This window comes from Glycine soja, chromosome 7 (genome assembly GCF_004193775.1).
Source record: "Glycine soja cultivar W05 chromosome 7, ASM419377v2, whole genome shotgun sequence".
In the NCBI taxonomy this organism is placed as follows: domain Eukaryota; kingdom Viridiplantae; phylum Streptophyta; class Magnoliopsida; order Fabales; family Fabaceae; genus Glycine; species Glycine soja.
The window spans coordinates 5,309,959-5,326,983 of NC_041008.1; the positions used below are offsets into that span (position 1 = coordinate 5,309,959).

The following is a 17,025-nucleotide window of genomic DNA, read 5'->3' on the forward strand; positions in this document are numbered from 1 at the left end:
GATTTTGTCTATTTTGCATAACCTTTTCATGCTTCTTTGTATGAGTTGACTTTGTTAGAAAGTAGGAAACTTGGAGTTTTGCTTAATTAGCTTGTTTGTAGTTTGATAATTTTTTTTAATCAAAATTTTGTTTTGGAATGTCTTTCAAGTTTATCAATTTATTATTTAATAATATTTTTGTATGAGATGAAGTAAAATTTCAAAGGCAAAGATTGTAAAAGAATGTTTAAATATAAAACTTGGTTACTATGAAATTATAATTCATTTAGCTAGAAATATATAAACTGTAATTTGTACTATTGTATGTGCCTTGCACAAGTTATTTATAAGATTTTTAAAATTGAAATTTGAGTTAATTTGATAGTCAATTTTGACGAATAATGATTGTAATTTCTTCACTTTATTATTTTTAATGAAATGATAAAGAAATTAATATCTTTGTAATTTTTGATAAACATAAATCAAAAGAAGAAAATATCAAGTGCTTTAGAGGAAAATTGATGCAAAAACGAAAAGAAAAACTTTGAAGAAAAGTTGGAAGAATTGGATAGTTCGCTAAGTATACACTACAAGCATAGAGCGCAGAAAGCCCACAACAAAACTCAAATGCACGCTTAGCACGAAAGCCCGCGCTAAACGCGAATTCAGCATGAAAAATAAGGTACCTGGAGCCTATATAAGGAAGAGGAAACAAAAGGGAGAGACACACATTGAGTCTCATAGCCATCCAAAGCCTAAGCCTATCCCTTACGGGAAACTCTCATTCTTTAATCATTCCTTCCTCTCTTTCTATTAGTCATCCAGTTCCTTCTTCCATCCACATTAATCGCTGAAGTGTAAAGCTTATCATGACTATGAGAAATTAAACCCTCATTGTTGGGAACCTGGCATGTAATGTAACTCTTATTATCTATTAAATGCAATTTCTATTTCTATTGTTTTTTTTTGCTCTTCATCTTCATTGTATGGTCTGATCATCCATGCATTAGTTTTAGAGATTATACATTGGAAAATGATAATTTTTAAAGGAATGGAAAATGACATTTGAGCAATTCATTGCTAGAGATAGAGTGACTTTGTTTTGCCTTTGTATACATCTACATGCATAGTGCGATTTATTATTTAATCTTTGCAAAGAGATTTGAAAGAGAGAATAAATAAATTAAGCTCTTCATCGTGAGGGATAAGGGTTGAGTTTCTTAATAGATGTGAGTGAAAATTGAGAAAACATTTAATAGAGAAAAATATTAACATTACGGGTAGTTAAACATGCTAGGTCCCAACATTATCAGTGACTTCATCTCTTTGCATGTTTATTTATTTTTCTCTTTTTTTTTCCTTTTTTATCCTCAATTTTCACAAGTACAATTCCTTTTCTTTTCTACTTCTTTTCATTGCTTAAAAACTGGGTTTGTATCATTTAACCAAAGTCCCTATGTATTCGACACTTAAATTTTTATTTTAAACTTTACGCTTGTAACAAATTGGTGCTGACAATAAATTGGTACTAACTAACGAGTTAACAACCTTCCCATTATTTAAACTAGGAATTGGCCAAAAGAATTAGTAAAAAATACTCCCACTCTTTTTTAACAAGAATCTTTTTAGACTTTTGCACACTAATTAAGGAAATCCTTAAATGTTTAAAATAAGTAAAATGTCCAATTACTCTAATTATGAGAGTGATAATGAAAATAAATGCAATGCACAATTCCAAGGCAACTGCCGAAGGAGGAATCCGAAAAAAAACTCTCTCCTCTCTCATTTAATATATGAGTAATTAAGGAAGACAAATTTTTCTCTCCATCAAAAACTCTACTTTGTTTCATGAGGTGCTAAAAACCTTTCTTCTTCTTCTCATATTTAGCTTTGGGAATGAGTAGAAAATATGAGAAATTGTTCTTAATAAATAGGAAAGATAGAGAAAGACTTGAATGACTTTTATTTTTAAAAAACTAAAAAAGTCTAAAATGACTCTTATTAAAAAACAAAGGGAGTGGCTGAAAATCGATTCTTTTAAATCAATTTTTTGCTCCCTCTAATTCCCATTTCTCAAGAAGTTTGGGCCTGAAAACCATGCACACAAAACCGTGGGATTTTACAAGAGGAGGACATTGGCAGTAAAACAAAACCATGGGTTTTTTTATTCATAAAAATAAGTTTTCAAAATCATTTTATAAGACAATTTTTAAAACAAATTAAAGTTTGTTTTAAACAAATCCTCTATATAGTATATCAAAACAATAATTATAATTGGACATGTGTCCCCGTTTTAACGTTACAGTTTTTCAACTTTTATTTTTTTATTTTTTTTATGGATAAGGTCAACTTTTTTTTATGCACTATCCATTTCTTGATTATCCTCGTGCACTACTTTTACTTTGGTAGTTATGTCTTTTCTCAGGTTTCTTTCCTTTTTAACTCTTTCACGACATCTTTTATCATCCTATTTCATTTCCCTCTTGTTCTTACCCCCCAATTACCACCATTGGAAAATCTCCTCGTGGCACATTGAAATCTAGTTCCACTGGTTTCCTAGTGGACCATAAAGCTTACTGCTTTTAAATTAAAGCCTAGAATGTTGTCCAATATGAGACGTAACTTCTACTCAAAATTAAACAAATTCTAAATAAAAAAAAGCCCACAGATTCACAGAATATGGAATCTTAATGGTGGGAGCATAGGCGCGCATGATTGAGTATGGTTTAGAATTTAGATGGCTACGTGAGTGATCACACTATAACAATGTTGAATAATATTTGAGTTCGATTATTAATAGAAATAATTTTTAAATTTCTGGTCAAGATTTCAGATTAATTAAGATTTTTTTCGTTAATTAACTGAAAGATTAAGAAAAAAAATTAAATATTTACTAAAAAAACGATTAATCAATAATAGATTAGTTGACTATACTGCATAAAATTATACCGCTAAACAATTGATTAGGACTTAGGAATAAAAAAATTAGTGGGGTACAAATTAATTTGGAGCATCTATTACAGCAGACATACTAAAATTAGAGTATTTATTAATTTTTATAATAATTATTTTAAAAATATTTTTTTTCTTAATTGTCATTATAAATATCATTGATGATACACGAAAATTAAACTTAGAATTTTGAATTTTAATTTTTTAATCATTATCTTAGAGTATTAAACTAATTTTAATCATTCATTATAAAATAATAGATGAGTTATATATAGAGAGAGGTAGACGTTTCTTCAAAAATAAAGATGTAGAAGTCAAATGAACTAGTACCATTTTCACAGCCAGATTCACGAATAGCATCATACGTCACCACAGCCACTGGTAGAGAAAGTTAACGGGAACATATCAACTTGCTTTGAAAAGCAAATGGCGGAAAAATTATGAGAAAGAATATGAATATAAAAAAAATAAAAAATATAATACAATTTTGTATTATTTGCTATATATACGAAAAAAAGTTCATGCCTCGTTCATATATATGGTATTAGTGTCTAGAATCTATTAATTAATTTTTCTATAAATTTTTTTAGAGAATTTGATTTGTTGGTTTAACAAAATTTCTAATTTCATTTTTTTTCAATTAATAAGTTTATGTATGAAACATTACTTAAAGAAGGAAAACATTAGTGGTTCCTTTGATAGAAAAGAAAGTAAGAGGAAAGAACAAAAATACAACTTATGAAATATTTTTTCTGTTTTGATTGAAAAGAAAATGAAAGGATAAGTTGAGTTCTAGAAATAAAAATTAATTTTTTTTATTTTCTTTTCAATTTAAATTTTAAAATTTTATTTACTTTTTTTATTTTCCTTCCATCTAACCAAATGGACCATATATGTCTAACAATTTATAAAATGTTTTTAGTATTTATTTTTTTCATTAATATGATATGCAATAAATGATGTGAAAAAAGAGAGATATAAACTGGTAAACACCAAAAATATTATTGTAAAAAGTTGTTGAATGTAAAAATATTCTCAATATTTTTTATGTCATTTAATTAATTATATAGAAAAATAAAAAAGAATAAAATTTAATCATTATTATTTTTTAAAAAAGTTTTCGTATTTAATACTTCATATATAAATTTTTTAATTAAATGAACTCATGAATGATACATTGCATGGAGTATTTTGCACCCACGTGATTCACAGTCACAGCATAAGAAGAAAAACAAATGATCATGAAGTGAATTTGTATATATATAGTACTTTGGAAGTTTGGTGAAGAAGCAAGAACGGTTTTCTGTGTGATTCTTTCTCCATTGTAGTCTAACACGTTTTTCATTCGTTTCTGAACCACGCAAACCACCGAACAATGCCGACGGGGCTACCGAAGGCGAACTCCTCCGTGGCGCCGGACGACCAGGGATGGTTGTGGACGCAGATCAAGGCGGAGGCGCGCCGTGACGCCGAGTTGGAGCCGGCGCTGGCGAGCTACCTCTACTCGACGATCCTCTCGCACTCGTCGCTCGTGCGCTCTCTGTCTTTTCACCTCGGAAACAAGCTCTGTTCCTCCACGCTCCTCTCCACTCTCCTCTATGACCTGTTCCTGAACGCGTTCTCCTTCGACCCCTCCCTCTGCTCTGCCGCCGTCGCCGACCTCCGCGCCGCCCGCGAACGCGACCCCGCCTGCGTTTCCTACTCCCACTGCCTCCTCAATTACAAAGGCTTCCTCGCTTGCCAGGTCCAATTCCCTAAACCCCCTCTTTTCCAGGGTTTCCTACTTCTTGCTAGGGTTTTTGCTTAATTATTTCATTTTAAGAAAAAATTCATGATATATACAACTCAAGGTTTTAGATATGGGTCCCGGTCTCGTTGCGGTTTGATGGCGTTTGTTGATATTGCGGACAAATGCGGCCGTTGCGGTCCCAATTGCGGTTGCGGATAGTTAAAAAACCTTGATGTTGCAGGCTCAAATCACGGTTGTGGATAGTTAAAACCTTATTCAACTTTTGACGTAGTTGTTATAAAAGTCAACAACAATTTTATGGTACATGACAATTTCTCGGATGGCATTTTACAATTTTTGATTGAGTTTAATTTATATGCATTGTTAATCAAGATTCCTATGCAACATGACTATATTTGGGATGACAGTGTATGAACAGTTTACTCTTTTTTGATTATTGAATCTTAGGATTAGTTGTGTGTGATTGTGATTTTGCAGGCGCACCGTGTGGCGCATCTGTTGTGGCGGCAATCGCGGCAGCCATTGGCTTTAGCACTGCACTCTCGCATCGCTGATGTGTTCGCGGTGGACATTCACCCTGCGGCGAGGATCGGGAAGGGGATTCTGTTCGACCATGCCACCGGGGTGGTGGTGGGGGAGACGGCAGTGATCGGGAACAATGTGTCGATCCTGCACCACGTTACGCTGGGTGGGACTGGCAAGGTTGGTGGGGACCGGCATCCCAAGATTGGGGATGGGGTGCTTATTGGTGCCGGTGCTACCATTCTGGGGAATATTAAGATCGGGGAAGGTGCAAAGGTTGGTGCTGGCTCGGTGGTTTTAATCGATGTGCCACCACAGACAACAGCCGTTGGGAACCCAGCCAGGTTGGTTGGTGGGAAGGAGAAGCCCTCTAAGCACGAGGATGTTCCTGGGGAGTCCATGGACCATACTTCCTTTATCTCTGAGTGGTCAGATTATATCATTTGAATTTCTAAGGCTAATCAATTAGTGAATGAATACTTCAAATCAAATGCTATATGTGTTCTGCTGTTCTAGAGTTTTGTAATTATGTGTTTGGATTGAGATTTTGTAGATACCACACTCTGCTTAATTATACTGTATTATGACTGGAAATTTTGGTAGCCTGCAATATAATGATATATTGTGCAGATTATTTAAGCTGGTTTTGCTGGTTATGTTACTGGGTTTTAGTTTTGAGCCCTAAGTTTTTAACATTGCATTGCGTGTCCGAGGATTATAATCTAGGTGTATGTCTTGTTAATAGAATATGGTATTTTACTATCAGAAGTAAAAATAGAAAAGAAAGAGAAAGTAATGAAAAGTAGTCTAGTATCTGTTTGATGTTCAGGGGTTACGAAGGATTGAATGGAATCTACAAGGAAGTTGGTCAAGTGATTCGATTTTGAAATTTTTATGGTGGTATTTGTGCAATACTTGCTATTGCTGTTGCTTCACAACTGAGGATACTAACATGAATTTCTCTTCTGATTAGTGCCTTCGCGCTCAACTAATCTCACTTTTCTCTAACGTTTTCTTAAGGCACGCAGTTTTGATTTGGTATTCAATCGAACGAGGTGGGTCCTTCTCAAATCTCAATTTAATCTCACATGATGCAGACTACAAAACAAAATTCTCGGTTGTTTGGAGGATTAGATTTTAGTGAAGTCGATAGTACAATAATATGAAAGAATTGATTTTAAGAAAACCATTCATCTTAGTTTTTGAACGAGAGAAAGAGGATAAAGCGAGTTTGGTTTGATTTTTCTTTTCCAGTCAAAATCATAGGTGTAAGGGAATGGTTATGTGAATTTCAGAAATATTATTATTGTTGACTTTAAATAAATTGATTTAAAAAATTTTGGTTAAATTAATCATTTGGTCCCTATAATTTTACAATTTTTATCTTTTTAGTCCTTTTAGTTTTAAAGTGATTTTTGTAGTCATCATTTAAATCTTTTTAATGTATATAGTCTGAAAGTGATCTTTTTAGTTCTTATATTTTATATTTTAATTTCATTTTAGTCCTTATTATGAATTACAATTAACTACAAAAATATTAACAAGTAATCCGTAAATAATTTATTGTAAGATAATTTGTAAATAAAAAAATAGTTGATAATTTATAACTAATTTGTAACTAATTATTTTTGTATATTTTTTTGTAATAATGATTAAAAGGTAATTAAAATATAAATTATAAGAACTAAAAAATCATTTTTAAACTATACAAATTAAAAGAGAATTAAAATACAAACTATCAGAAATAAAAAAAAAAGTATTTTAAAATTATAAAGATTAAAAGAGAATTAAAATGTAAACTATAAAGATTAAAAAAAATCATTTTTAAACTATAATGACTAAAACGATAAGAATCATGAAATTATTATAAATATCAAATGAATAATTTAACCAAAAATTTATTTGTATTTTGAAATTATATTCTATAATTTAGTTAAATACTGCAGTTGATTTTGACTAATAGGGTATCATCACTTGAGATATGATTGTGTTCGAAAATCTTATGGATCTAATGCTTAGAAACATTTTCATTCACTAGACAAATAAGCTTCATATGATTAGTATTACAAGATAGAATCAATTTTATTTTGAAAGCAAACGTGATTTTCTTGACAAACCAAATAAGCACATAGTTTCTTATAAGAAGCAAGTAGTGAGTGTTCAGTTTAGTCAGTCTCTACTCTCTAGCGAGGAACCACAGTTGTTGTAGTTTCACAAAACTCCAAGAATAGTCAGAGTAATTTATCCATTCTTTTAAACCCCACTATAAAATATAAATAAAATTTATTAAAAATTAGGATCTTGTGATAAAGTCAGTCATCACGGAGAATCCATTTTTGGGTGGCATGATACTCATTATCGATAAAAACATGGTTGACAACAGGCTATACTGGTCAGAGTAGAGTAGCCATTGTTGAAAAACTAGTCTTAACTTTTTTTCCAAATTTAGAGCAAGAAGGTTATACCCACAACGGGTTGTGTTAATTCAACTTGTAATAATTTCTCAGCATTCTATTCTATTTGCTTTAATTTCATTCTCCAATTTTTGCTACACGCGACACCCTAAAAAATAGCGAATCAAATTGGTTAAATAAATTTACTATCTCCAAAATATAGATTTTTCAGCACAAATATAGCACAGCATCCCAAAGAAATCTCTACAAAAATAGCATGCGGCGTGCATGCACGAGCACACCCCCCCCCCCCCCCCCCCCCCTGAATTCTTGATTTCGCAGCCATAGATATCATTGCACTAAATTCTCTCCATCTTATTCTCCCATCCCACATAACCAAAGATAAAATCATTAAAAATATATCAACCCCAACAACCATGACAAAAGATATCGTTATCCCACAACTGCATGCAACATGAGCACTCAGTCACAACAACACAACAAAAGAGAATTCAAGGGAGAAGAAGAGGAAGAGGAAGAGGAAGAAGAAGAAAACCATTTGTTACATTCAGAATGCGAGACAATACCATTTTCCTCACCCAACACATCACCCTCAGAGTGGGAACATGGAAACAAAGAAGAAGAAGAAGAAGAAGAGAAGGACACGGTGTATGCAGCCAAGGACAAGGTGCAGATATTCGACCTGGAGTCTGCCGGTGGTGTAAGGGAAGGGTCCACAGCGGTGCCACCTTTTTCGTGGAGGAAGCTGTGGCTGTTCACCGGGCCGGGGCTGTTGATGAGCGTGGCGTTTTTGGACCCGGGGAACCTTGAAGGGGACCTTCAGGCTGGAGCCATTGCAGGGTACACGTTGCTTTGGTTGTTGATGTGGTCTACCATCATGGGGCTGGTGATACAGCTTCTGTCGGCAAGGCTTGGGGTGGCGACCGGGCGGCACCTGGCGGAGCTGTGCCGGGAGGAGTACTCCAATTGGGCCAGGTTGGTGCTGTGGATCTTGGCGGAGCTGGCTCTCATTGCTGCTGATATTCAAGAGGTTATTGGCAGTGCTATTGCTCTCAAGATTCTTAGCCATGGACTTCTCCCCATTTGGGCTGGTGTGATTATCACAGCCATGGATTGGTAAGCTTAACAAATTGAGCAATGTTATATATATCCTCTCACAAATCTCTCTACTACTTTAAAGTATTAAATGAAGAAGTAAATGTATTTAAGGCATATTTGGATAACCATTCTGAACGAACTTTTGAGTTTTGGGTGTTGAATGTACTTTTAGATAATGGTACTTTTTGTATATTCTATTCTGAACATACTTTTGAAAAGGGTGTAAGATTATCTAAACAATGTTTTGAAAATAAAAAAGGCATGTAATACTCATTATACAAAGGAAACAAAAAAATTAGTAAGAAGATGTTGTACGAGCATCTATAATTATTTAAACAAATTTTGTATAAGACTTGTATCAAGTTTTTTGTATTCTTATCATGGCAATTAAGTTCTCAAATCATACAATAACATAGGATTTCTTTCCTAAAATTCCACAACAAATTCTTAACGGGGGTTATTTAAAAGGTGGCCTAATGGACAAGGCTTCTATCTAGTAGGATCTGGAGAGGGTAGTTGTATGCAGTCTTAATTTCACAAGTGGAGAAACTGCTTTTAAGATTTAAATCTATAACCTGCATATCACAAGGTAGCAACCTTATTATTGTGCTGAGGTTCATCCTCCTTAATGAAGGTTGTTTGATGTTTGAAAAAAAATCCATATGTCAATATTTAATTTAAGAATTTGATAGCAAAAGTATAAAGAACTTGATCCATGTTTTGTCCTTATATGTCATTCAATTTGAGTTATGGATAGAAATAACTGTAGATTACCATGTTTTACTCGATGATAAGTATGGTAAAATAAATAAAAATATGTTCTGGTTCACCATTTTTAATCCTGCTTTGTTGTCTCTGGTTGAACAGTTTCTTCTTTCTATTTCTCGAGAACTACGGAGTGAGGAAGTTAGAAGGTGTATTCGCAGTTTTCATTGGAACTATGGGCTTTTCTTTTGCGTGGATGTTCTTCAATACAAATCCCAGTGAAGAAGAACTACTGATGGGTACAAATTTATCTAGTGAATTAGTTTGAGCACATTCATTTGATTGTAGGATGTAACAAACAGTTGCTAATTGTCATATTTCTTTCCATATTGGTGCTTCTTCAGGCCTTTTGATCCCAAGAGTTAATTCGAAAACACTTCGGCAGGCTGTGGAAATTGTGGGGTGTGTGATAACCCCCCACAATGTGTTCCTCCATTCTGCATTAGTACAGTCAAGGGACATTGATATCCGTAACAAAGGCCAGGTTCAAGAGGCTATAAACTACTACTCAATTGAGTCCTCGGTTGCACTTTTAGTCACATTGGTGATCAATCTATTTGTGATAACTGTTTTCGCTAGGGTGTTCTATGGTACAGAACAGGCCAAAGGCATAGGATTGGTAAATGCAGGGCAGTATCTTCAGGAGAGGTATGGAGGAGGGTTGTTTCCAATTCTCTATATATGGGGTATTGGTTTGTTAGCAGCTGGACAAAGTAGTACCATCACAGGCACATATGCAGGGCAGTTTATAACAGAGGGTTTTCTCAAGCTCAATATAAAGAAGTGGTTGAGGGCATTGATTACAAGAAGTTGTGCAATTGTTCCAACTATGATTTGTGCAATTGTTTTTAATACCTCAGAAGGTTCTTTGGATACCTTGAATGAATGGCTTAATGTGGTCCAAGCAATACAGATTCCTTTTGCACTTATTCCCCTTCTTACTTTGGTGTCCAAAGAGGAGGTAATGGGGACCTTCAGAATAGGGCCTATAGTAGAGGTAAGCAAGCTCTCCATCTAACCCTTTAGTTATTTTTATCCAAAATTATTAATACTTTTTATTAACCAAGTGATCCATGATTAACTTAAATGCTCATAAAGATTTGTTTGTTTAAATTGCATATGTATTACTAGTACAAACATGCTAGGATGAATTCTTTCATTTAGTACATACTACAGTTTAGAAGTAATAAACTTGAGCTCTAAGAAACATTGACTGTGAGAAGGATAGAACATTATTTGATCATAGGCTGGCAGCAAATGATACAAGGTTATTCTTGTATGGCTATTAGCAAAAGGATAGATGCATGCATAGCCATTTGTTTATGCAGACATACATCTTGTACTTCACAGAGTAAAATGAAGCCTCAACTATGAAAAACTCAAAAAGAAAAATGTAAATTAAACTCCACTGTCTCGAGGTTTATAGAAAAGACAAAATTTTGATAAGCAAATAACTTCAATAACATGAAATTTAACTCGAATAAGAAGAAAGAAGTATTTTAATATGTTCATTTTTATTTAGACTATAAAGTAGTAATTTAAGCAGACTAACATAAATAATTTCTAATGATTTCGTATTGGTTTGGAAGTTCCAATGAAAAAATCTATTTGATATTCATCTATAACTGTCCATTTTATGATGCAGAGAGTAGCTTGGAGTGTGGCTGTGCTGGTAATATTGGTTTATGGATATATGTTATTAGATTTCTTCCTGGATGAAGTGGATGGACTGTTGTTTGGTTTTCTAGTCTTCCTTAGCGCTGCAGCATGGATTTCATTTATTATATATCTGGTTCAACATAGTGGTGCCATTTCTTCAATCCTGGTGAGGTCCCCTAATTCCAAAGGCTTTTTCTCTCTTGCTGGTAACTAAGCTTCCAAATTCATTTAATTTTTTGGGGCTAAAGATGAAAAGAATGAATTATGTTGCCAATTTTGCAAGAGGGTCGTTGATATCGTTTTCCAAAAGGAAGCATTGTTTCAACAGAACCGTCTCTGAAATGCAAGTCCATATAGTTGAAAGAAATTATACTACGGCAACTGAGAACTTACTCTTCATGCACAAGATGAAGGTATCACTATGGTGATATAAGAAACTTTTACTAATTAAGCTCTGCAAGATTCTTTTGTATAGAAATTAGAATAAACTACTTGATTGTAAGTTGAAGCAACTTATGTGACACCCTCTACCCCTCACATATATATTAATAAAGGAATAAAAATTCAAATATTAATTAGAAGTATTTTTAAAACATTTTTAAATACAAGCTTTTCAAATGGATAAAAGGCTCACATTCACTTTCTTCTACATCATATTCAAACTTGTCCAAATAAATAATAAAGTCATCTCGACTCAAAGAAAATCATATAAGTCTCATACAATTAATATAGAACCTATATCCTAATGTCACATCCTATCAGAGCGTGATGTTCCCGTGTCCTCTAGCATGAGGTTCTTCATAGTCATCCACCTATTCATCTGCTCCCCCGAACACAAGTTCAAGATCATCACAGGATCCAAACACAACAACACACAGGGAGTGAGTTATCACATTCCTAGCTAATAGAGAAACAAGATAATTAAATATACATATTATATAAATGAGATACCAATTGCTTAAACATAGCTCACGTAACTTCACCACTTCATCATTCAAAATTCACTTTTCAATTATCAATCACATTACACAAGAATCCCACACTTCGATCAAGATATAATAACACATCAATTAGCAAGCATATGCAATAGTTATGCTAAGACTCAATCCTATATGCAATGTGGTACCATGTCAGTGAAAAACCACCCTGGGGCGCTTAGGAGTACATAACAAGACACACCACACAATGGGTTTGTCAGGTCACTCTCACTAAGTAAGATCATAGGGAGACCAGTCAGGGTCACGATGTTTTGCGAGAATGCTCCAACCATATGAGATCAGCATAGGCTTAAAGGAGCACTCAAACCCGGTGACCCCCAAGGCCTACACTCCGAAGAGTCCGTCAGGGCCTCTCCCTCCTGATTCAGGTCCAACCCCTAAAATAATTTTTGCATGCAGACACTGCTCATGAATTATACAATACCCACGACCTTACACTCGTGTTTTAAACACGTTCAACACAATCGCACTATGATTTAACACTGGCTCCTAAATAGGAAACCTACATTTTCTCTTTAACACTGCGCATCAACGCTTTTCTCAAGATAACACTGGTCGGGTTATTGTACAATTCATAGCTTACAACACAAGTAATTTCACATCAAGTGTTAACTACACACTTATCCACAACTAGAACTCATTCACAATTTCACTTCTCATAGTGTGATAATCCACCATCACATGTTTACACGTATCTCACAAATTAACACATGTTCAACTTTACACTTATACTCAATCTCAATAACAATATTATAATCTCAAAGCAACATATTCTTCTACAATTCATCACATACTCACAATTTGAATCATCATTTCATATCCTCAATATAACAATTTATATAAAACACTATCACAACATTAGGACTAAAACCCCTTAACTAATATTACACAATTATATCAAAATCATAGGTCGAAATATACAAATATCAAGAGCACAATTTATCAAGCAATTTTCATTAGGACATCAATATTTTATTTATAAACATAAAGGAAAAATTGCAATTTAATAAACATCTCAAAATAAAACCCCAATTTAATCCTCTAAGGATCCCTACACATGTTCTCACTAATCCCCAACTGTGAATAACTCATCCCTTACCTCTGAGCGGACTCACGTGTCTTCAGCCAGGGATATCAACATCTCTAGTGGTTCCCTGAAATTCTTTCAGTTATTCCTCCGACTGCTCCGATAGAATTCCCAAACGTCAGAGAGACGGAGAAGAGATTGAAACCTCCACTTATACTGTCTTCATGCGATTCCTTTTTCTCCCTCCAAGAATATTATCTCGCAAATCCCAACGGTGGAAGCGTGCGGAATTGAATTTCGAACAACATATCCAAATTTCACAATAATCCAACGGTTAACGAAACTGGGATCGTAGTTTTACCAAGACAGCTCTGGGTTTCTGCGGGAAAGAAAAAAGCTACAATGCGAAGGGTGTTTCTCTCAGTTCAGACATGATATCGAAATTCCCAACGGTGAGAATGCTCGGAATTGTGTTGCGAACATGATACTCAAATTTCACGACGATCCAACGGTGAACGGGTTCGAGATCGTCGTTTTTCTGAGACTGGTTTGGTGGGCTGCGGGAAAAAGAAAGGGTTTTGAGAGGAGAAGGGGAAAAACGAAAATGAGGCCAAAAGGAGGCAGCTGACTTAACATAACTATTTTATACCTAAGGTACTCAGCCTATTATTTGCTCTATATTTATTTATTTATTTATTTATTTTACTAAAAAACTTTTTAAATTTATTTACGAAAAATTGGGATGTTACAACTTAGGATGTAACATATAGTCAACTAGGTTTATTTTTAAGGTATCATTGGATGATCACTTTTGAGTTGCACTACTGATAACCTAAGAGATATAGTTGTGCCATACTCTGAAAAACGGATTTACTTTTGCCACAAAACTGTTATCCTCTCTCATTTCACCTTTTAGTTTTTTATATCACCTCTCATTTCACCTTTGTTGTTAGCTTTATCTCCATGATCTATACCGTAGTGATTTTATCTCAATGATCTATACAGTTGTGCCATACACTGAAAATGTTTATATAAGATAATAAAAATAATACAATATTTTATTTTTATTATTTTCTGTATAAAGCTAAAATAAAAAATTCCTAAAACTAAACAATTTCTAAAATAATAAAAAAATATTCTCAACCTAAACTATTCGTCACTCTCAGTATAAAACCTTTTATCCCAACATACATATAAATAAGAAAAATATATAAAATACGGAATTTAATTAAATCAATTTTATTCAAATCATATAATAAATTCACGTAGATAAAATTGTCACATTTGCTTTATTGTTATTAAATGAAACTTATTAAAAATATCTCTGACTCAAAATAAGGTCGTTCAAGTTTACACAAGGAAACAAGTCAAGTAGCGAAATAAAATAACATAAAATAACATATTCACGCAAAATAAAATATGGATAAACAAATACATAGGGAGTGAGTTATCATATTTCTAAATAAAATATGGATAAACAAATACATAAGCAAAATACATTATATAAATATTGATCACATAGCTCAACTTAATACAATTCACGTCACTTCATCAATTTATCCTTAAAAATTTATTTTTCAATAACCAATCACGTCACACATGAATTACACAATTGACTCAAGACATAACAACACTCACAAATCTCATAATAAATAATTCACAGGTGTTATGTAATAACTATACTAAGACTCAAGCCTATATGCAATGTGGTACTATGTCAGTGAAAAATAACACTAGGGCACTTAAGAGTATAAAACAAGACATGCCACATAATGGATATGTCATGTCACTTTCACCAAGTAAAATTATAAGGTGACCAATCAGGGTCATTCTATGTAACACTCCATTTTTCGTAAAATAAATTAAAAATAATTTTATTTAATAATAGATAGAGTTTTAGAAAAATAACGAGGTTTTTATAATTAAACAAATAAGAAGAAACAATTTTATTAATTAAAATAATTGTTTGAAGTAAAATAAAAATAATATTTTATTTATTCATTTGATAGATAGTAAAATAAAGTTCTTGTTTATGAAATAAAGAAAAAATAGACTAAATAATAAACAGAGAATATCTTAGGTATAAAAAGACATTTTAAGTCATTTTTTACATTTATGGTACATCCCGAGACTCTCTTCCTCTCATATTGGTTTTCCTTCCTCCCTCTCTCAAAATCCTCTATTTTTTCTACATGCATCCAAATATGTCCTAGTAAAACTATGATCCATAAATCGTTAACCACGATCATTATGAAATTTTAATACCATATTTGAAACTCAGTTTTTTAATGTTTGGATTTGCAAAATAATGTGTGTGAAGAGAGAAATGTCTCTCACATGTAGCTTTTATTTTCCCTCATACACCCAAAATTGTTCAAGTAAAATTACGATCCTGGACTTGTTAACCATTAGATCATTATAAAATTTGAAAATCAGGTTCAAAATTAATTTTCAAGAATCTCCACCATTGGGATTTGAAAAGTAATGTCTGTGGGGAGATAAATTCTCATTGCACGTAGACAATGCAATGAAGACTCCAATCCCTTCTCATTCTCTCTAACATGAAACAAGACATAAGAGTAAATAATTCAAATACATAAATTTATCATAAATAATAATTTATTATCATGACAGGTGAGCTGCAAGCACAATGTACCTTTAAGCGGAATTTACAAATGCATTTCATAATACGCACCCAAATGCATTTGAAACTGTCATCATAATGCAAGAATACAAAAGCACTCAATGCAAATCATAATTAACTAGCTATATTAATGAGTAAAATGGACCAAAACATGCCACATGGTGATGCCACCGTAGGCCTGTAATAGAAACCAACTGTATAGCCTATGTGCCTAGCCTGCTGTGTGCAAATTGCCAGTCACACCGGCTACTTGCATAGTGGCGAGAGAATACAAAAGCACCCATTGTATAAATTGTTTAGAAAGGGATCCATTCTGGAAAATAGTTTCTAAGAAGAGTCTCATTAGAATAATTTGCCCATTATTTCCCAGATCTCAATGATGGAATGTGCAAAAATAAATTTTAAAGGTGGTGTCAAAATTTCACGATAATTGAACAGTTAACAAGTTTATGATTGTAGTTTTACTAAAACAAGTTTGAGTGTATATGAGAAAAAGAGAGGATTTTGAGAGACAAAAAAAGAAAAACAAATTTGAAAGAAAGAATATAATATAAACCTAATATATTTCTCTATAGATAGATTATTCTCAACCTATTATTTACTCTATTTTTTTATTTTATAATAAGAACTTTATTTCACTCTTTTTTTCTTCTAAACACACATTTATTTTATTTATCTTAAAAAGATTATTTTAATTAATAAAATCATTTCTCCTTATTTATTTAATTACAAAAACCTTATTATTTTTCTAAAATTTTATTTATTTTTAAATAAATCATTTTTAATTTATTTAAAAAAACGATATATTACTCTCTTTCACTTTGCTATATTCAGTTTTCAGACATCTCCTACGTACTCAGTAAAATTTATACAAAGATAATTTCTCGATCATCAATCAAGAATCCTTAGCAATTAATTGTTGATGCTTGCACAACCACGAGGGTTGGCATCAGCATCATGACATCATACACTGTTGTCATGTTAATGTTTATCTTAATTTTTCTAGTTTCCCTAATTTACTTCACAACTTTTAATAGACATGAAATGTTGAAAATAATAAAAAAACGACAATCAAAGATAGAGTTATTTGAATGTCAACAATCTTGATAACTGAATGCCCCTTCCAAACACATTCACACAAATTATCATCCAACTCACCCAAGTCCTAATGTGTCATGTTGTATACATTTGTTTTCACAAAAAAATTAGTTATGAAT

General features: G+C 32.9%; 2 protein-coding genes across 2 annotated transcripts; both read left to right on the forward strand.

Moving 5' to 3' along the window:
• The first annotated feature begins 4,192 nt into the window (after positions 1-4,192).
• On the forward strand, positions 4,193-5,842 carry LOC114418535 (serine acetyltransferase 5-like). Its single transcript, XM_028383945.1, has 2 exons — positions 4,193-4,675; positions 5,159-5,842. Exons 1-2 carry the CDS (start codon positions 4,307-4,309, stop codon positions 5,648-5,650), a joined length of 861 nt encoding a protein of 286 aa, XP_028239746.1. The 5' UTR covers positions 4,193-4,306; the 3' UTR covers positions 5,651-5,842.
• A 2,088-nt stretch (positions 5,843-7,930) lies between these two features.
• Positions 7,931-11,649, forward strand: LOC114419306 (metal transporter Nramp2-like). Its single transcript, XM_028384956.1, has 4 exons — positions 7,931-8,733; positions 9,583-9,719; positions 9,825-10,477; positions 11,126-11,649. The coding sequence occupies exons 1-4, from the start codon at positions 8,072-8,074 to the stop codon at positions 11,351-11,353; spliced, it is 1,680 nt and encodes a 559-aa protein (XP_028240757.1). The 5' UTR covers positions 7,931-8,071; the 3' UTR covers positions 11,354-11,649.
• Positions 11,650-17,025: the final 5,376 nt, after the last annotated feature.